Source organism: Ranitomeya imitator, chromosome 6 (assembly GCF_032444005.1).
Source record: "Ranitomeya imitator isolate aRanImi1 chromosome 6, aRanImi1.pri, whole genome shotgun sequence".
In the NCBI taxonomy this organism is placed as follows: Eukaryota; Metazoa; Chordata; class Amphibia; order Anura; family Dendrobatidae; genus Ranitomeya; species Ranitomeya imitator.
This window is the reverse complement of record NC_091287.1, coordinates 561,277,145-561,298,886: the sequence shown is the minus strand read 5'-3', so window position 1 is coordinate 561,298,886 and position 21,742 is coordinate 561,277,145. Positions and strand designations below refer to the sequence as shown.

Below are 21,742 nucleotides of genomic sequence, written 5' to 3'. Positions count from 1 at the left end.
CGCTTAGTAACCCGATGTTTACCCTGGTTACCGGGGACCTCGGGATCGTTGGTCGCTGGAGAGCGGTCTGTGTGACAGCTCTCCAGCGACCAAACAGCGACGCTGCAGCGATCCGGATCGTTGTCGGTATCGCTGCAGCGTCGCTAAAGTGTGACGGTACCTTTACTGTTTTTCATGAATTCTATATTCTCTATTATCTTGATCTCTGTCACGCTTGTAGATATATATAGATATAGATATATGTATATATATATATATATATATATAATATATATATATATATATTTTAATGTATACACAGTGCCCTTTCCAAGGTCGTATCTGTGTTTTGTTTTTTTGTCGGCTGAGTGTGGACCCATCACGGTTCCCTTTCCTAGACTGCACTATTTATGTATTTATGTCTGCTGTGCCAGGATAATCATTATTGTGTTTGCAGTGTGTTAATTTTTTCTCTCCTCCCACTGATGAATTGATAAACTGAGCGTTTGTCAGTCAATCTTCTATGTGTGTATAGTCGCAGAGCACTTCGTTACTGTTACAGCAGACATGGGTGTGCGATCCTGTGATCTTCTCCTTCCTGTAAACTGCTGGCAGGACAGCACATACACCGGTCTAATGTTACACATCTGAGAACCATTCTGCTTTCTGTTTTAGGCAAACTGGACGTCAGCAGCACCAGTCCTGGCTCCTTATACCCCAGCCGATCAGCCACTCCGAGCCGGTACATTGCAAGGTGTGTATTACATGCAGCCCGCTGTGTCGTGTGCTCCGGGGCCGCTCTCACAAGGGCGCTGCCTGAATAAAATTTATTTTTCTGTACTGTGAGTTCATTGCACTTGCACTGCTTGCTGTCAGTGAGTGACATTCCATTAATACTTACTGGCTGTACCAGTCCTGCTCGCACAGCTGATAGGCCCGTTATTATATATCAGTCGGTGAGATCTAGCAGAGATTTTTGCTGCCGCTCTCCATGATCAGCAATTTCTAATCTCCCAGACGCCGTCTGTTGGGGGAGAGTCGGGAGCACGTCATACACATCCCATGGTGGGTAGGTCACCCTACGTGTATGTGGCCTACGGACCCTAGAAGATCTGTGAGCAGCACAAGGGCTCTTTAAGATTTCACTCCCTGGAGGTAGAGAACAATGTTTCCATATACTGATGGCAAGCAGAGATATTATTGGAGTTTCCATACACTGATGACAAGCAGAGATATTATTGGTGTTTCCATATACTGATGGCAAGCAGAGATATTATTGGAGTTTCCATACACTGATGACAAGCAGAGATATTATTGGTGTTTCCATATACTGATGGCAAGCAGAGATATTATTGGTGTTTCCATACACTGATGGCAAGCAGAGATATTATTGGTGAAGCTTTATCTGGCAGGATTGGACGTTCCCTTTCAGTAGAGGTGGTCTCACTGCGTCTCTCGTTTCTCTGCCCCCCAGCCGTGCCATCCAGCGCAGTCTGGCCATCATCCGCCAGGCGCAGCAGAAGAAGGAGAAGAAGGAGTACTGCATGTACTACAACCGATTCGGGAAGTGTAACCGCGGCCAGAAGTGCCCCTACATCCACGACCCCGAGAAGGTGGCCGTGTGCACGCGGTGAGTGGCCGAGCTGGGGCGCCGCTGGCATCTTCACCGGGTCTGGTGCTGTGACTATCCGGAGAGTCGCGATTGATCTACGTTATGGAGCCGGGGAGGTGGCGGCAAGAACCCGGTCTCAGCAGGGTCGGATCATTGTAAGGTCTTATAATGGCTGCCAAATAATGCCCGCAGCCAATCACATTACTGCTGGAGATCTGCCGAGCGATCCACTCCATTCACATCTCTGACTTTCATGATCCACCCCTCGTAAGGACATGATGCATCCATTCTGACACATTTATAGGGAACTTTCTATAAATTTGCTGGGTGATCCGGTGGATCTGAGGAATCTGTGCTTCTGCTGTTCTGATAGATCCAGTGCATCCGTCCTCTGTGTGCTGGTAATTTGTTACTTTACAGATTGGTAATCTGGTGGATCATTACACTATATGCTGATAATCAAATTTGCACCTGTCTGTTGGTAATCCTAGTGGATCCAGAAAATCTGTGATATATGCTGAATCCAAGAGATCAATACAGTTTGGTAGTGTGGTGGATCCCTAGAATTGCTACCCTATGGTAGTAATCTAGTCGATTTCTGGGATCTGTACTCTTTGCATTGGTTATCTGGTGGATCCACAGGAAAGCTATATTGTGCACCCTGACATGTGGCAGTGATATCTATTCTTCCCTGCAGGTTTCTCAGAGGAACATGTAAGAAGATTGATGGGACCTGTCCTTTCTCTCACCAGGTGTCCAAGGACAAGGTCAGTGCCCCTCATCAGCCGGCTGCCACCCGGCTGCCCACCCTCCATACAGCCGCTCCCTGTCACCCTCGATACAGCCGGTCCCTGTCGCCCTCCATACAGCCGCTCCCCGTCACCCTCTATACAGCTGATCCCCGTCACCTTCTATACAGCCTGTCCCCGTCACCCTCTATACAGCCTGTCCCCGTCACCCTCTATACAGCCTGTCCCCGTCACCCTCCATACAGCCGCTCCCTGTCACCCTCCATACAGCCGGTTCCCGTCACCCTCCATACAGGCAGTCCCCGTCACCCTCCATACAGGCGGTCCCCGTCACCCTCCATACAGGCGGTCCCTGTCACCCTCTATACAGCCTGTCCCCGTCACCCTCCATACAGCCTGTCCCCGTCACCCTCTATACAGGCTGTCCCCGTCACCCTCCATACAGCCGTTCCCCGTCACCCTCCATACAGCCGTTCCCCGTCACCCTCCATACAGCCGATGCCCGTCACCCTCCATACAGCTGCTCCCCGTCACCCTCCATACAGGCGCTCCCCGTCACCCTCCATACAGGCGCTCCCCGTCACCCTCCATACAGCCGATGCCCGTCACCCTCCATACAGCTGCTCCCCGTCACCCTCCATACAGGCGCTCCCCGTCACCCTCCATACAGGCGCTCCCCGTCACCCTCCATACAGGCGCTCCCCGTCACCCTCCATACAGGCGGTCCCTGTCACCCTCCATACAGCCGCTCCCCGTTACCCTCCATACAGGCGGTCCCCGTCACCCTCCATACAGCCGATGCCCGTCACCCTCCATACAGCTGCTCCCCGTCACCCTCCATACAGGCGCTCCCCGTCACCCTCCATACAGGCGGTCCCCGTCACCCTCCATACAGGCGGTCCCCGTCACCCTCCATACAGGCGGTCCCTGTCACCCTCCATACAGCCGCTCCCCGTCACCCTCCATACAGGCGCTCCCCGTCACCCTCCATACAGCCGATGCCCGTCACCCTCCATACAGCTGCTCCCCGTCACCCTCCATACAGGCGGTCCCCGTCACCCTCCATACAGGCGGTCCCCGTCACCCTCCATACAGGCGGTCCCCGTCACCCTCCATACAGGCGGTCCCCGTCACCCTCCATACAGGCGGTCCCTGTCACCCTCCATACAGCCGCTCCCCGTTACCCTCCATACAGGCGCTCCCCGTCACCCTCCATACAGCCGATGCCCATCACCCTCCATACAGCTGCTCCCCGTCACCCTCCATACAGGCGCTCCCCGTCACCCTCCATACAGGCGCTCCCCGTCACCCTCCATACAGGCGGTCCCCGTCACCCTCCATACAGGCGGTCCCTGTCACCCTCCATACAGCCGCTCCCCGTCACCCTCCATACAGCCTCTGCCCGTCACCCTCCATACAGCCGCTCCCCGTCGCCCTCCATACAGCCGCTCCCCGTCGCCCTCCATACAGCCGCTCCCCGTCGCCCTCCATACAGGCGCTCCCCGTCACCCTCCATACAGGCGCTCCCCGTCACCCTCCATACAGGCGCTCCCCGTCACCCTCCATACAGGCGCTCCCCGTCACCCTCCATACAGGCGCTCCCCGTCACCCTCCATACAGGCGCTCCCCGTCACCCTCCATACAGGCGCTCCCCGTCACCCTCCATACAGGCGCTCCCCGTCACCCTCCATACAGGCGCTCCCCGTCACCCTCCATACAGGCGCTCCCCGTCACCCTCCATACAGGCGCTCCCCGTCACCCTCCATACAGGCGCTCCCCGTCACCCTCCATACAGGCGCTCCCCGTCACCCTCCATACAGGCGCTCCCCGTCACCCTCCATACAGGCGCTCCCCGTCACCCCCAAACCTCAACTTCACTCCAAATGTTTATGGCCATGAGCTTAATGTCCGCTCATTGTCAGTGATCGGGATCAGTCTCCGCTCAGTGTTAGTGATCGGGATCAGTCTCCGCTCAGTGTTAGTGATCGGGATCAGTCTCCGCTCACTGTTAGTGATCGGGATCAGTCTCCGCTCAGTGTTGGTGATCGGGATCAGTCTCCGCTCAGTGTTAGTGATCGGGAGCAGTCTCCGCTCAGTGTTAGTGATCGGGAGCAGTCTCCGCTCAGTGTTAGTGATCGGGAGCAGTCTCCGCTCAGTGTTAGTGATCGGGAGCAGTCTCCGCTCAGTGTTAGTGATCGGGATCAGTCTCCGCTCACTGTTAGTGATCGGGATCAGTCTCAGCTCAGTGTTGGTGATCGGGATCAGTCTCCGCTCAGTGTTGGTGATCGGGATCAGTCTCCGCTCAGTGTTGGTGATCGGGAGCAGTCTCCGCTCAGTGTTGGTGATCGGGAGCAGTCTCCGCTCAGTGTTGGTGATCGGGAGCAGTCTCCGCTCAGTGTTGGTGATCGGGAGCAGTCTCCGCTCAGTGTTGGTGATCGGGAGCAGTCTCCGCTCAGTGTTAGTGATCGGGAGCAGTCTCCGCTCAGTGTTAGTGATCGGGAGCAGTCTCCGCTCAGTGTTAGTGATCGGGATCAGTCTCCGCTCACTGTTAGTGATCGGGATCAGTCTCCGCTCAGTGTTGGTGATCGGGATCAGTCTCCGCTCAGTGTTGGTGATCGGGATCAGTCTCCGCTCAGTGTTAGTGATCGGGATCAGTCTCCGCTCAGTGTTGGTGATCGTGAGCAGTCTCCGCTCAGTGTTGGTGATCGGGAGCAGTCTCCGCTCAGTGTTGGTGATCGGGAGCAGTCTCCGCTCAGTGTTAGTGATCGGGAGCAGTCTCCGCTCAGTGTTAGTGATCGGGAGCAGTCTCCGCTCAGTGTTAGTGATCGGGAGCAGTCTCCGCTCAGTGTTAGTGATCGGGATCAGTCTCCGCTCACTGTTAGTGATCGGGATCAGTCTCCGCTCAGTGTTAGTGATCGGGAGCAGTCTCCGCTCAGTGTTAGTGATCGGGAGCAGTCTCCGCTCAGTGTTAGTGATCGGGAGCAGTCTCCGCTCAGTGTTAGTGATCGGGAGCAGTCTCCGCTCAGTGTTGGTGATCGGGATCAGTCTCCGCTCAGTGTTGGTGATCGGGATCAGTCTCCGCTCAGTGTTGGTGATCGGGATCAGTCTCCGTTCAGTGTTAGTGATCGGGATCAGTCTCCGCTCAGTGTTAGTGATCGGGATCAGTCTTCCCTGTTACGATCCGGATTACTCTCTGGCCTCTTCTCCTGTCTGTCGGATGCAGTATTGTCACTACGTCGCTCCCTCGCCCGCAGGATATCACAGGATATAATGGAGACCTCCTTAGCAGCCGTGATACAGATCAGCCCGGTGTGTGCGGCAGCTCACATCAGATTGCACTATTAATTCTAATGTCGGGAGCCGGTGTCTGCGGCTGAACCTGCTGGATACAGGGATTTGGAAATGTGTATGGATGTCTTGTGTTCTCCGGGGTTAGGGAAGAGTCTCCCTCGCCGCCTCCACCTCTCGCGCTGCTGTTACAACAGCTTTTCCTCTTGAGGAACTTCTAACGATTCAGCATTTTTCTCCCTAATAAAAATAAGCAAAACAGAGAAGTCTGTGGTGAGCAATTTGGAAAGGCTCGTCGACTTTCGGGTTCATTAGCCGGCCGCCTGCGCAGCCTATGTACTCTCCCAGCTCTCTAATGTGCGACATAAGTCATTGCAATCTCCCTCTTCCCATGTAATTGGTAGGTATATCTCATACTCCATATGTTAGGAGCTGATTTATTCGCTGGCACCGGGGCCTTTTGGACTCCACGTGCTCATTCCCGGCCGCCTGCTTATCAGCGTTCCTGCCAGCAGCCATTTTTAATTCCTGCCGCAGCGGCGAGCTCAGATATCCATGTAACTCCGGAGCATTCCTGTGGGATCGCCGCTTCTTATATGAAGTGAGATTCCTTTAATCCGATTATCTAGAAATGCAATAAACAGGTAAAAGGAGCTCAGTTCCACTGCAGGGACTGGTGCACAGCTGCAGTACCACACACAACCCATAGACAGGGGTGGCGCTGTTACAAGAATAGTGCACCATGTTTTTCTACTTTGAGAGCAACCCTTTTAGGAAAATAGCATTTGTGTGACCTGTGGAGTGAAGAAGTTGTGCGCGGTCCCGGCCACCGCTGCCTTCTCCTGCTGAAGGTGAAAGTCATAGCGCTGTCAGGTTTACTGCGCCGGAGAGTAATGTCTCTGGATGATAAGCCCATCACCCGGCTTTTATGAGTTTATTAGATGATTCCTGATCACACTGGAACACCAGAAGGAGGCACTTTAAGAAGTCGTTTTGTCGTTGTTAATCCCTTTAATATTCAGGAGCCGCCTTTACGGCTCTCATTTTTGCAGGATTTAAATATTGCATAAGAGATGATGAGCGGGTGAGGGGGGCGGACGGTGCGTTACCCCATGTATCCCCAGTGGTATTATATCCACACTCTGCCCTTAGGGAACCTAATTATTTCCTTTATATGTCCTTATGGTGATAAGCTCCATTTCCTAAAACAGAGCTCCAAATCCCCTACATAGACACAGAGAAAACGTGATCAAATTCTGTCTGCAGCCACCACTAGGGGGAGCTCCCTGTATACAGAGATACATGATAAGATCCTGCCTGCACCCACCACTAGGGGGAGCTCCCTGTATACAGAGATACATGATAAGATCCTGTCTGCAGCCACCACTAGGGGGAGCTCCCTGTATACAGAGATACATGATAAGATCCTGTCTGCAGTCACCACTAGGGGGAGCTCCCTGTATACAGAGATACATGATAAGATCCTGTCTGCAGCCACCACTAGGGGGAGCTCCCTGTATACAGAGATACATAAGATCCTGTCTGCAGTCACCACTAGGGGGAGCTCCCTGTATACAGAGATACATGATAAGATCCTGTCTGCAGTCACCACTAGGGGGAGCTCCCTGTATACAGAGATACATGATAAGATCCTGTCTGCAGTCACCACTAGGGGGAGCTCCCTGTATACAGAGATACATGATACGATCCTGTCTGCAGTCACCACTAGGGGGAGCTCCATGTATACAGAGATACATGATAAGATCCTGTCTGCAGTCACCACTAGGGGGAGCTCCCTGTATACAGAGATACATGATAAGATCCTGTCTGCAGTCACCACTAGGGGGAGCTCCCTGTATACAGAGATACATGATAAGATCCTGTCTGCAGTCACCACTAGGGGGAGCTCCCTGTATACAGAGATACATGATACGATCCTGTCTGCAGCCACCACTAGGGGGAGCTCCCTCTATACAGATACATGATACGATCCTGTCTGCAGCCACCACTAGAGGGAGCTCCCTGTATACAGAGATACATGATACGATCCTGTCTGCAGCCACCACTAGGGGGAGCTCCCTGTATACAGAGATACATGATAAGATTCTGTCTGCAGCCACCACTAGGGGGAGCTCCCTGTATACAGAGATACATAAGATCCTGTCTGCAGTCACCACTAGGGGGAGCTCCCTGTATACAGAGATACATAAGATCCTGTCTGCAGTCAGCACTAGGGGGAGCTCCCTGTATACAGAGATACATGATAAGATCCTGTCTGCAGCCACCACTAGGGGGAGCTCCCTGTATACAGAGATACATGATAAGATCCTGTCTGCAGCCACCACTAGGGGGAGCTCCCTGTATATAGAGATACATGATAAGATCCTGTCTGCAGCCACCACTAGGGGGAGCTCCCTGTATACAGAGATACATGATAAGATCCTGTCTGTAGCCACCACTAGGGGGAGCTCCCTGTATACAGAGATACATGATACGATCCTGTCTGCAGCCACCACTAGGGGGAGCTCCCTGTATACAGAGATACATGATAAGAACCTGTCTGCAGTCACCACTAGGGGGAGCTCCCTGTATACAGAGATACATGATAAGATCCTGTCTTTAGTCACCACTAGTGGGAGCTCCCTGTATACAGAGATACATGATAATATCCTGTCTGCAGCCACCACTAGGGGGAGCTCCCTGTATACAGAGATACATGATACGATCCTGTCTGCAGCCACCACTAGGGGGAGCTCCCTGTATACAGAGATACATGATAAGATCCTGTCTGCAGCCACCACTAGGGGGAGCTCCCTGTATATAGAGATACATGATAAGATCCTGTCTGCAGCCACCACTAGGGGGAGCACCCTGTATACAGAGATACATGATAAGATTCTGTCTGCAGCCACCACTAGGGGGAGCTCCCTGTATACAGAGATACATGATAAGATCCTGTCTGCAGCCACCACTAGGGGGAGCTCCCTGTATACAGAGATACATGATAAGATCCTGTCTGCAGCCACCACTAGGGGGAGCTCCCTGTATACAGAGATACATGATAAGATCCTGTCTGCAGCCACCACTAGGGGGAGCTCCCTGTATACAAAGATACATAAGATCCTGTCTGCAGCCACCACTAGGGGGAGCTCCCTGTATACAGAGATACATGATAAGATCCTGTCTGCAGCCACCACTAGGGGGAGCTCCCTGTATACAAAGATACATAAGATCCTGTCTGCAGTCACCACTAGTGGGAGCTCCCTGTATACAGAGATACATGATAAGATCCTGTCTGCAGCCACCACTAGGGGGAGCTCCCTGTATACAGAGATACATGATAAGATCCTGTCTGCAGCCACCACTAGTGGGAGCTCCCTGTATACAGAGATACATGATAAGATCCTGTCTGCAGTCACCACTAGGGGGAGCTCCCTGTATACAGAGATACATGATAAGATCCTGTCTGCAGTCACCACTAGGGGGAGCTCCCTGTATACAGAGATACATGATAAGATCCTGTCTGCAGCCACCACTAGGGGGAGCTCCCTGTATACAGAGATACATGATAAGATCCTGTCTGCAGCCACCACTAGGGGGAGCTCCCTGTATACAGAGATACATGATAAGATCCTGTCTGCAGCCACCACTAGGGGGAGCTCCCTGTATATAAAGATACATGATAAGATCCTGTCTGCAGCCACCACTAGGGGGAGCTCCCTGTATACAAAGATACATAAGATCCTGTCTGCAGCCACCACTAGAGGGAGCTCCCTATATAGAGAGATACATGATCAGATCATATCTGTAGTCACCACTAGAGGGAGCTCCCTGGATGCAGAGATATACAAGATTCCTTGTTTTCCTCCCGGGATGTGAGGGATGTTACGTTTCCGTTCCTTGTGGACATTTGCCCTCACTGTTTCTTCTTGTCTTCACAGATGCCCGTGTGTTCCTACTTCCTGAAGGGGATCTGCCACAATAACGACTGCCCATACAGCCATGTCTACGTGTCCCGTAAAGCTGAGGTCTGCCCGGACTTCCTCAAAGGTTACTGCCCCATGGGTGTGAAGGTGAGGCCTGAGACATGGAGCTGCAGCACGAAACCTCGACTGTCCCACGTTTAATGTCCGGGAGCCGCTGCGATCCGTGGAGTGAGGGATCCGTCCCAGCGACCCATTTTCCGATCCGAGCCTGAAGTTTCCAGATGTCGGTTTTCAGGCCCATCGATAACTGAACACAATGCTGCCAATCACTGTCACTTCTCACAGCTGAGGGTTTGCTTCAGTAACGTTTGGCCTAGTCAGTATGTGTGAGCATCAGATGCCTTACTGTCTGTCCTGCCCTGATAGTTTGCTACAATGTATCAGTGCAGGTAAATTGTATCGGACAAGATGTTTACCTCCCAAATGATCATCCTAGACTGTCCGCCATTGTAACAAAATCTCAGCTCTGCAGTCCAAACAGACCATGTTCCAGTTCACTGCTAGCAAGCGGAGATCTTGACAAAGTATATTAGAAAGTGGCTGAAGGTTTCGTGGAGGATCTGCCCTGGAGTTGTAAAGTTAATAGTGACTCCCTGGTGTACGCCGGTGGTCTGAGCTGTAATAACAGGGCCCGGGGGTCCCGTCCAGACCTCCCCCCTCCACCTCTGATCCGCATCTTACCAGTGAGGGTTAAGATATCGTAAAAATCAAAGCCGGGGATTACGGCCGCGCTCCGCTCCCAGAAATGCTTTGGTGGCACATTGTAAATCCAGGTCGTCATTCTCTGGGGTCCCTGCGGAGGGCGCCGTCCGGGCATCGCACTCACTATAAAGTGACCGTCCGCAGCAAACCCCCTGATCAGCGATCGATGAGAACCGCCGCCATGTTCTACAAATTGCCATTTTCCATTGACTAATACATCTGCACCGTCCCGGGAGCGGCTCCGATGGGGGTAGTAGTGCTCGTCAGTGCCGCGGTCGGCTCTGGATCCGATGCCGGGGTCAGCGTAGGGTTCAGTTCACGGTCAAACACAGACTTGTGTGGTGGGGTTTGGCGGTAGACGATGGTCGCCGGCCCCCCGCCCGCCCGCGGCTGCTCCTCTCCGCGCATCGCAATTACTTCTAAAATATTCCAATTTAAATGAAAATATAAAAGCGATATTTAGAATATTTATGCTATTAGCGAAACTGCTTAGCGCGTCTCTTTTCGGAGTGTCAGAATAGCATTGCGGTCAGGATGATGGATCGAGCCCCGTAATTGTGTGCGATGAGACTGCTGACTAGGACGGATGCCGCCAAGGCCGGGCCGGGAAGGGGTTAACCCTATTCTCCCAAATAATAGAGCAAAGTGCTGAGGTCGGGGGTTTGCGCTGCTTGTTTGTTTGTCGCGGTTCTTATTTTTTCTTCTTCGTTCTATACAGTCGATCTTTCGCGCCGCTCCAGAAACGGACCCTGGAGACTCGGCAGTATCGCAGAGAATCCAGTAACAATGTTCACCTCCATAAACCACCGGCTTGTTAGAGATGTGCGCCCTCCCGCGGGGGGTGAATAACTTATCGGGGCTTTACTCCCCGCACCTCTATGGGTAATGTTCATTAGGGCTGTACAGCGGGGGGATTAGCCCCCCAGTATATGGGGCAGCGGCGGTAAAACGGCACGTGGGGGGTCGGCTTCGTCATCGCATGTTCTGCTGCACATAATGGGGCGAGTCTCGCTTACTTCAATAGGAGGATGAAGTTGCGCTAGTGGGAAGGGCCGGTCCTGCTGGGCCGGTGCTGTGTGACCGCACAGCAATAGTGCAACATGCCAGCGCACTACATGGAAGTCTATGGGAGCAGAGCCGAACAAGTCATAGCCCGCAGCCAAACATCTCCAGCTCGGTGGGATTATTTTGTGATGGTCGCCTCGCATTGATGGCACCGCGGCCTCGGCCTTCATGGCCGGTCAGCGCCCCAGGCGGCTCCATGGTTTGCAGCTTTTGATCCGTTAAGTTCTCGTTCCCTTAGGATCTTGTGTAAATTACAGGAATAGATATGTGAAGGTTAGCGGCGGCGTCACCGGATCCCGGGACATGGCTGGACATTGTTCGGATCTGTGGAGATAAATCATTTGTGTAGCAGGAAGATTCTTCACTAAGTGACAAATGTCACAGCGAGCCGTGCGCTAATAGAGAGGGAAACCGAATCCTCCGCCAGTCAGTAATGAATGATGGGCGAGCGCCACCACCGCGGGGGAGGGGAGGCCATGACTGTCAGGGCACGCGGGCACCGCTCCCCGGGGTCCTCCCAGAGCTTACAGTGTGGCACTGGGAGGGTTAATAGCCTGGGACCTCCCTGTAGGTAATAATGAAGGGGTTAGCAGCTGCTCACCTACACCCCCCCCATTCCCACAGGCTGTGGGGCAGGTTAGCGGCCCCCGACAGGAAGTTAAGGGGTTAATAGGTTCCCCCTCAGCTGCTGATCCCCGCGGTGTCCTAGGTTTCTTTTAGCTATTTGTTATTGGCGGTGGAGGGGTTAATGACTTGCCATAATCTCCATGCTGAAAAGTAAAGGGTTAAAGAGGTTTTTCCACAAACAAAAGTTTGTTTAAATCGAAGTTTGATTAAATTTGAATAATAATAATTTCCACAATCGGATGTGATAAATAAAATGTTCCTGTGCTGAGACAATCTTACATATGTCCCCTGCTGTGCTGTATGATGGTTGTGTCCAACCACACAGGAGCATGGTCAGATCATACCATCCTGGCAGGGAGGGGGGTTGAGGATACAGACAGGACAGCAGGGATCGCAGCCGATTCTTTTTGTGAGATAAAACATTTCCCTGCCTGTTATTAAACAATGTTTTACTTCAAAGATGGAATCAGCTGTGATCCCGTGCTGTAATGTCTGTATTCTGTTTTTCTTCCTCCCCTGCCCAGGAGCTGTGGTATGACCAGACCATGTTCCTGTGTGGTCGGACACGACCATTGCACAGTACACAGGGGACATATAGAAGATTATCTCAGCACAGGAACATTGTATTTAGTCACATCCAATTGTGGAAATTATTACTTTGTTCGTGGGAAAATCCCTTTAATGGCTTTTTCTATTTTCCCATATTCTCCCTGATTATTAATAATAGAGTTAATAGTGGTCTGTTCTGTTGAGCAAGGGTTAATGCTGGCCCCAGCAATGAGGGGGTTAATGTTGGGTCTTGCCCCAGCAGTGAGATGGTTAATGGTGCCCCTGCTCCAGCAGTGAAGGGGTTAAAGTTTGCCCTTACTCTGATAGTGAGGGGGTTAATGTTGGCCCCTGCCCCGGCAGTGAAGGGGTTAATACCGACCCCCTGCCCTGGCAGTGAGGGGGTTAATGTTGGCCCCTGCCCCGGCAGTGAAGGGGTTAATACCGGCCCCTGTCCCGGCAGTGAGGGGGTTAATGTTGGCCCCTGTCCCGGCAGTGAGGGGGTTAACGTTGGCCCCTGTCCCGGCAGTGAGGGGGTTAATGTTGGCCCCTGTCCCGGCAGTGAGGGGGTTAACGTTGGCCCCTGCCCCGGCAGTGAGGGGGTTAATGTTGGCCCCGGCAGTGAGGGGTTAATGTTGGACCCTGTCCCGGCAGTGAGGGGGTTAATACCGGCCCCTGTCCCGGCAGTGAGGGGGTTAACGTTGGCCCCTGCCCCGGCAGTGAAGGGGTTAATACCGGCCCCTGCCCCGGCAGTGAGGGGGTTAACGTTGGCCCCTGTCCCGGCAGTGAGGGGGTTAATGTTGGCCCCTGCCCCGGCAGTCAGGGGGTTAATACCGGCCCCGGCAGTGAGGGGGTTAATGTGTAGTCTTTGTTCCGCACCTCCAGCTATTGCTCTCTGTTATCAGCCACTGTTCTGCTGTTGCTGGCTCCCGCTCAGCAGGTGTGAGGTTAATGGTCGGGGGTCTCTTGTCCCCTGTTTGGCGGGCATCCCGCAGTGTGTATAATTAGTTGCCCCCGACAGGTGGGAGGCATCGAGTGACCCTGCGGAATGAGGCCCCCGACCAGCGAGCGCCACGCCTGCCGTCACCTCACATGACACGTCCCTCCGAGGCGGCAGTGCCCCCCGACCCTCCGGTGCCAGCTGTGCCCAGCGCCAGCCCTCATTAACCCTTCCCACCCCACAGCCGCTCCTGTGCAGGGCAGAGACCCTCATGGTGCCAGCTGCTCCTATAACCTGGGGAGGGGGCTCAGCTGCTCCTTAACCCCTTGTTCGCTGGATTCACTTTCCCTCTTTAACCCTTTCGTTGTCTCGTTCTCTTACCCGCACGGCGTGAGCGCTTGTGTCCCATCATTGCCATGTGTGGCTTTCTGACTCATCGGGCATGCTGAGAATTGTAGTTCTGCAGCACTTTATTACATAAGGAAACAGTCAGTAAAGACAAAACACTAAAGCAACCAATCATATCCCTGCTCCTTCTACTCATCTCTGATTGGTGCTTACCCCGAAGTTTCCGAATGCAACAATACCCCGACCAAACCCCATTAATTGTATGGCGGGAGGGAGATGGGGCGGCCCAGACAACAAAAGGGACAGAATAGTGAGTGCAGCTCTGGAGTATAATACAGGATGTAACTCAGGATCAGTAATGTAATGTATGTACACAGTGACTGCACCAGCAGAATAGTGAGTGCAGCTCTGGAGTATAATACAGGATGTAACTCAGGATCAGTAATGTAATGTATGTACACAGCGACTGCACCAGCAGAATAGTGAGTGCAGCTCTGGAGTATAATACAGGAGGTAACTCAGGATCAGTAATGTATGTACACAGTGACTGCACCAGCAGAATAGTGAGTGCAGCTCTGGGGTATAATACAGGAGGTAACTCAGGATCAGTAATGTAATGTATGTACACAGTGACTGCACCAGCAGAATAGTGAGTGCAGCTCTGGGGTATAATACAGGAGGTAACTCAGGATCAGTAATGTAATGTATGTACTCAGTGACTGCACCAGCAGAATAGTGAGTGCAGCTCTGGGGTATAATACAGGAGGTAACTCAGGATCAGTAATGTAATGTATGTACTCAGTGACTGCACCAGCAGAATAGTGAGTGCAGCTCTGGGGTATAATACAGGAGGTAACTCAGGATCAGTAATGTAATGTATGTACTCAGTGACTGCACCAGCAGAATAGTGAGTGCAGCTCTGTGGTATAATACAGGATATAACTCAGGATCAGTAATGTAATGTATGTACACAGTGACTGCACCAGCAGAATAGTGAGTGCAGCTCTGGAGTATAATACAGAATGTAACTCAGGATCAGTAATGTAATGTATGTACATAGTGACTGCACCAGCAGAATAGTGAGTGCAGCTCTGGAGTATAATACAGAATGTAACTCAGGATCAGTAATGTAATGTATGTACATAGTGACTGCACCAGCAGAATAGTGAGTGCAGCTCTGGAGTATAATACAGAATGTAACTCAGGATCAGTAATGTAATGTATGTACACAGTGACGGCACCAGCAGAATAGTGAGTGCAGCTCTGGGGTATAATACAGGATGTAGCTCAGGATCAGTAATGTAATGTATGTACACAGTGACTGCACCAGCAGAATAGTGAGCGCAGCTCTGGAGTATAATACAGGATGTAACTCAGGATCAGTAATGTAATGTATGTACACAGTGACGGCACCAGCAGAATAGTGAGTGCAGCTCTGGAGTATAATACAGGATGTAACTCAGGATCAGTAATGTAATGTATGTACACAGTGCCTGCACCAGCAGAATAGTGAGTGCAGCTCTGGGGTATAATACAGGAGGTAACTCAGGATCAGTAATGTAATGTATGTACACAGTGACTGCACCAGCAGAATAGTGAGTGCAGCTCTGGAGTATAATACAGGATGTAACTCAGGATCAGTAATGTAATGTATGTACACAGTGACTGCACCAGCAGAATAGTGAGTGCAGCTCTGGGGTATAATACAGGAGGTAACTCAGGATCAGTAATGTAATGTATGTACACAGTGACTGCACCAGCAGAATAGTGAGTGCAGCTCTGGGGTATAATACAGGATGTAACTCCGGATCAGTAATGTAATGTATGTACACAGTGACTGCACCAGCAGAATAGTGAGTGCAGCTCTGGAGTATAATACAGGACATAACACAGGATCAGTAATGTAATGTATGTACACAGTGACTGCACCAGCAGAATAGTGAGTGCAGCTCTGGAGTATAATACAGGATGTACGGTAACTCAGGATCAGTAATGTAATGTATGTACACAGTGACTGCACCAGCAGAATAGTGAGTGCAGCTCTGGGGTATAATACAGGATATAACTCAGGATCAGTAATGTAATGTATTTACACAGTGACTGCACCAGCAGAATAGTGAGTGCAGCTCTGGGGTATAATACAGGATATAACTCAGGATCAGTAATGTAATGTATTTACACAGTGACTGCACCAGCAGAATAGTGAGTGCAGCTCTGGAGTATAATACAGGATGTAACTCAGGATCAGTAATGTAATGTATGCACACAGTGACTGCACCAGCAGAATAGTGAGGACAGCTCTGGAGTATAATACAGGATGTAACTCAGGATCAGTAATGTAATGTATGTACACAGTGACTACACCAGCAGAATAGTGAGAGCAGCTCTGGAGTATAATACAGGATGTAACTCAGGATCAGTAATGTAATGTATGTACACAGTGACTGCACCAGCAGAATAGTGAGTGCAGCTCTGGAGCATAATACAGGATGTAACTCAGGATCAGTAATGTATGTACACAGTGACTACACAAGCAGAATAGTGAGTGCAGCTCTGGAGTATAATACAGGATGTAACTCAGGATCAGTAATGTATGTACACAGGGACTGCACCAGCAGAATAGTGAGTGCAGCTCTGGAGTATAATACAGGATGTAACTCAGGATCAGTAATGTAATGTATGTACACAGTGACGGCACCAGCAGAATAGTGAGTGCAGCTCTGGAGTATGCAGTGGAACTTGTGCACATGAGTAGTTGTCCTGTCCCTGGTGGGCACAGCGGGTATACTCCGGGCAGCAGTGGTAGTTGCACACATGAGTAGTTGTCCTGTCCCTGGTGGGCACAGTGGGTATACTCCGGGCAGCAGTGGTAGTTGCACACATGAGTAGTTGTCCTGTCCCTGGTGGGCACAGCGGGTATACTTCGGGCAGCAGTGGTAGTTGTACACATGGGAGTAGTTGTCCTGTCCCTGGTGGGCACAGCGGGTATACTTCGGGCAGCAGTGGTAGTTGTACACATGGGAGTAGTTGTCCTGTCCCTGGTGGGCACAGCGGGTATACTTCGGGCAGCAGTGGTAGTTGTACACATGGGAGTAGTTGTCCTGTCCCTGGTGGGCACAGCGGGTATACTTCGGGCAGCAGTGGTAGTTGTACACATGGGAGTAGTTGTCCTGTCCCTGGTGGGCACAGCGGGTATACTTCGGGCAGCAGTGGTAGTTGTACACATGGGAGTAGTTGTCCTGTCCCTGGTGGGCACAGCGGGTATACTTCGGGCAGCAGTGGTAGTTGTACACATGGGAGTAGTTGTCCTGTCCCTGGTGGGCACAGCGGGTATACTTCGGGCAGCAGTGGTAGTTGTACACATGGGAGTAGTTGTCCTGTCCCTGTTGGGCACAGCGGGTATACTCCTGGCAGCAGTGGTAGTTGCACACATGAGTAGTTGTCTGAGGCGGTCACTCCCTGCGCTGCCCCGGTGACGTCTGCCCGGTGTCTGTCCCCCATACTTGGCGCCCGCTGTTCATTACTAAGATGATACACGTCTTCCCTAATGAATTAATTATAACCGTATCCGTCGGATATGAAGCGGCGTCATCTCTCATCACTCGACACCAAGCACCAGGGACCGGACCAGGAAAGCATAGAGCCGCGGCCCCCCAACTACTACTCCCAGCATCCCCTGACCACCCTCCTTGTGCTTCTCCCCCCTGTAGTGTAAGAAGAAGCACACCCTGCTGTGCCCGGACTACGCCCGCGACGGCAAATGTCCTCAGGGATCCAAATGTAAACTGCAGCACCGCCAGAGAAAAAGGCGGCTGGATGTGGCGGCACAGCCGGAGCCGACGCCAAGCAGCGCCAAGCAGAGGAGATCAGTGACGCAGCAGACGGGGTAAGAGATCACGCTGTACGCCATGTCATAATGTTACGTCCTCCACTCCTGGTACTAGTACTGACCCCGTGTGTTGCAGGACGTCACGAGTGTCCTCAGGAGCCGACGACCGCCCCTCCACCAGCGATGAGGAGCTCCCCGGCCGCAGCGGTCTCCAGGCCTGTCCTTCCTTTATCTCTCTGAACTGCTCCTCTGCCAGCGAGGGGACGCCCACCTCTGAAAGGGTTAAGTGGTCTGAGAGCTCAGGTAACGGTAATATGGCGCCCACCTATTCTGCGGCATTGAACAATCCAGTGTAATCCTATAGATGCCAGACTTTGTAATGGCCGCTGCGTCTGGGCGGTTAGACTAAGTGGACCCTTCTCCATGTGGCTTCAAGAAGGGGCTGTCGGGGTACTGCCTACTGTTAGAGGGGACTGTCGGGTACTGCCTACTGTTAGAGGGGACTGTCAGGTACTGCCTACTGTTAGAGGGGACTGTCAGGTACTGCCTACTGTTAGAAGGGGCTGTCGGGTACTGCCTACTGTTAGAATGGGCTGTCGGGGTACTGCCTACTGTTAGAAGGGACTGTCGGGGTACTGCCTACTGTTGGAAGGTGCTGTCGGGGTACTGCCTACTGTTAGAGGGGACTGTCGGGTACTGCCTACTGTTAGAAGGGGCTGTCAGGTACTGCCTACTGTTAGAAGGGGCTGTCGGGTACTGCCTACTGTTAGAAGGGGCTGTCGGGTACTGCCTACTGTTAGAAGGGGCTGTCGGGGTACTGCCTACTGTTAGAAGGGGCTGTCAGGTACTGCCTACTGTTAGAGGGGACTGTCGGGTACTGCCTACTGTTAGAAGGGGCTGTCAGGTACTGCCTACTGTTAGAAGGGGCTGTCGGGGTACTGCCTACTGTTAGAAGGGGCTGTCAGGTACTGCCTACTGTTAGAGGGGACTGTCGGGTACTGCCTACTGTTAGAAGGGGCTGTCAGGTACTGCCTACTGTTAGAGGGGACTGTCGGGTACTGCCTACTGTTAGAAGGGGCTGTCAGGTACTGCCTACTGTTAGAAGGGGCTGTCAGGTACTGCCTACTGTTAGAGGGGACTGTCGGGTACTGCCTACTGTTAGAGGGGACTGTCGGGGTACTGCCTACTGTTAGAAGGGGCTGTCGGGTACTGCCTACTGTTAGAGGGGACTGTCTGGGTACTGCCTACTGTTAGAATGGGCTGTCGGGGTACTGCCTACTGTTAGAAGGGGCTGTCGGGGTACTGCCTACTGTTAGAATGGGCTGTCGGGGTACTGCCTACTGTTAGAGGGGACTGTCGGGGTACTGCCTACTGTTAGAAGGGGCTGTCGGGTACTGCCTACTGTTAGAGGGGACTGTCTGGGTACTGCCTACTGTTAGAATGGGCTGTCGGGGTACTACCTACTGTTAGAAGGGGCTGTCGGGGTACTGCCTACTGTTAGAGGGGACTGTCGAGGTACTGCCTACTGTTAGAAGGGGCTGTTGGGGTACTGCCTACTGTTAGAGGGGGCTGTCGGGGTACTGCCTGCTGTTAGAAGGGGCTGTCGGGGTTCTCACTGCTGTTAGAGGGGGCTGTCGGGGTACTGCCTGCTGTTAGAGGGGGCTGTCGGGGTACTGCCTGCTGTTAGAAGGGGCTGTCGGGGTACTGCCTGCTGTTAGAGGGGGCTGTCAGGGTACTGCCTGCTGTTAGAGGGGGCTGTCGGGGTACTGCCTGCTGTTAGAGGGGGCTGTCGGGGTACTGCCTGCTGTTAGAGGGGGCTGTCGGGGTACTGCCTGCTGTTATAGGGGGCTGTCGGGGTACTGCCTGCTGTTAGAGGGGGCTGTCGGGGTACTGCCTGCTGTTAGAGGGGGCTGTCGGGGTACTGCCTACTGTTAGAGGGGGCTATCGGGGTACTGCCTACTGTTATAGGGGGCTGTCGGGGTACTGCCTACTGTTAGAAGGGGCTGTCGGGGTACTGCCTGCTGTTAGAGGGGGCTGTCAGGGTACTGCCTACTGTTATAGGGGGCTGTCGGGGTACTGCCTGCTGTTAGAAGGGGCTGTCGGGGTACTGCCTGCTGTTAGAGGGGGCTGTCGGGGTACTGCCTACTGTTAGAAGGGGCTGTTGGGGTGCTGCTTAGTACAGAAGTCCCCCTGCGGCCATCCCTGCGTCCCGCTCACACAGCTGCTTGTCCCATCACGCTGCCTCTGACCCCGACGAGTGGGACATGGTGAATGTGACGGCAGCAGAGATCTTGAGTGTCCACGCCGTGTTATTTCCAGTATGCGGTGCTGTGTGTAGTGTCGCGTCCCTTTCGGTGTTCCTGACCAGGCGGCCCCCCGCCCTCCCAGTGAGAACCACGGACCCCATGAATAAGGCATAAGAGAAGAGTTTGCGGCTTCGGTGGAGGTCACCTCTAAGTTTGACGTCTCCTCTGGAGAGCGGCGCGGCCCAGCACCGGCGCTCGGCTCCGTGTTCACCATATGTCTGCCGCATGAATAATTGAGGTAGAAGTTGGGGTAAGAGCATCGCGCAGCTCCACGTATTCCCAGTAATGGAGCCGGGGACCCCGGACTGGCAGGAAGGTCGGCCCCCCACCTGCAGCTCCTGGCAGAGCGCCTCGTGCTGGGACTCCGAAATCCTAGGCAGGAAGGAGCGGGATCTCTCCAAGGAAAGCCGCCGGTGAGGAGACAGCTGCCCCGACCCCGCACGTGCCGCCAGGTGCGTCTACAAGGCACGGCAAGCTGCTAACCCCCCGAAGCCCTGGCCTGGATCCTGGCAGCGACCGGCGACTGCAGGTAGTGGCCGACGTCGCTTCAGTCAGAGTTTACTGGGTTTCACAAGAACTTGAGGGAATTTTTACTCCGGAGCTGCAGTCAAAATCTTCAGGTCTCAGAGCTGGAATCTCCCAGAATTCCCTGCATGCTCCATCTTTACACAGGGCTGGTAGGAAAAGCGGAACTGTGTGATGCCTGTCCAGGAGCTTGCTGACTGTTTCCAATAAGAACAACCGACACAAATCACGACGGCGTCACCACCTGCATCCACCAATCCAGCTCAGATCTACCACTCCCATCATCCTCGTATCCAGCAGCTCAGATCTACAACTCCCATCATCCTCATACCCAGCAGCTCAGATCTACCACTCCCATCATCCTCGTATCTAGCAGCTCAGATATACCACTCCCATCATCCTCATACCCAGCAGCTCAGATCTACCACTCCCATCATCCTCATACCCAGCAGCTCAGATCTACCACTCCCATCATCCTCATACCCAGCAGCTCACAATCTACAACTCCCATCATCCTCATACCCAGCAGCTCAGATGTATCACTCCCATCATCCTCATACCCAGCAGCTCAGATCTACCACTCCCATCATCCTCATACCCAGCAGCTCAGATCTACCACTCCCATCATCCTAATACCCAGCAGCTCAGATCTACCACTCCCATCATCCTAATACCCAGCAGCTCAGATCTACCACTCCCATCATCCTCGTATCTAGCAGCTCAGATATACCACTCCCATCATCCTCATACCCAGCAGCTCAGATCTACCTCTCCCATCATCCTCATACCCAGCAGCTCAGATCTACCACTCCCATCATCCTCATACCCAGCAGCTCACAATCTACCACTCCCATCATCCTCATACCCAGCAGCTCGGATGTATCACTCCCATCATCCTCATACCCAGCAGCTCAGATGTATCACTCCCATCATCCTCATACCCAGCAGCTCAGATCTACCTCTCCCATCATCCTCATACCCAGCAGCTCGGATGTATCACTCCCATCATCCTCATACCCAGCAGCTCGGATGTATCACTCCCATCATCCTCATACCTAGCAGCTCAGATCTACCACTCCCATCATCCTCATACCCAGCAGCTCGGATGTATCACTCCCATCATCCTCATACCCAGCAGCTCAGATCTACCACTCCCATCATCCTCATACCCAGCAGCTCAGATCTACCACTCCCATCATCCTCATACCCAGCAGCTCAGATCTACCACTCCCATCATCCT

At 52.8% G+C, this 21,742-nt stretch overlaps 1 protein-coding gene across 1 annotated transcript in view; it reads left to right on the top strand.

The window, feature by feature from the left end:
- The window catches only part of ZC3H3 (zinc finger CCCH-type containing 3), a 143,706-nt gene that overhangs the window by 115,332 nt on the left and 6,632 nt on the right, over positions 1-21,742 (top strand). Inside the window, exons 6-11 of the mRNA XM_069732015.1 lie at positions 655-733; positions 1,454-1,609; positions 2,289-2,358; positions 9,570-9,701; positions 17,553-17,728; positions 17,808-17,974. Of these exons, the coding sequence (XP_069588116.1) occupies positions 655-733; positions 1,454-1,609; positions 2,289-2,358; positions 9,570-9,701; positions 17,553-17,728; positions 17,808-17,974 (780 nt within the window). The remainder of the gene's footprint in view (positions 1-654; positions 734-1,453; positions 1,610-2,288; positions 2,359-9,569; positions 9,702-17,552; positions 17,729-17,807; positions 17,975-21,742) is intronic.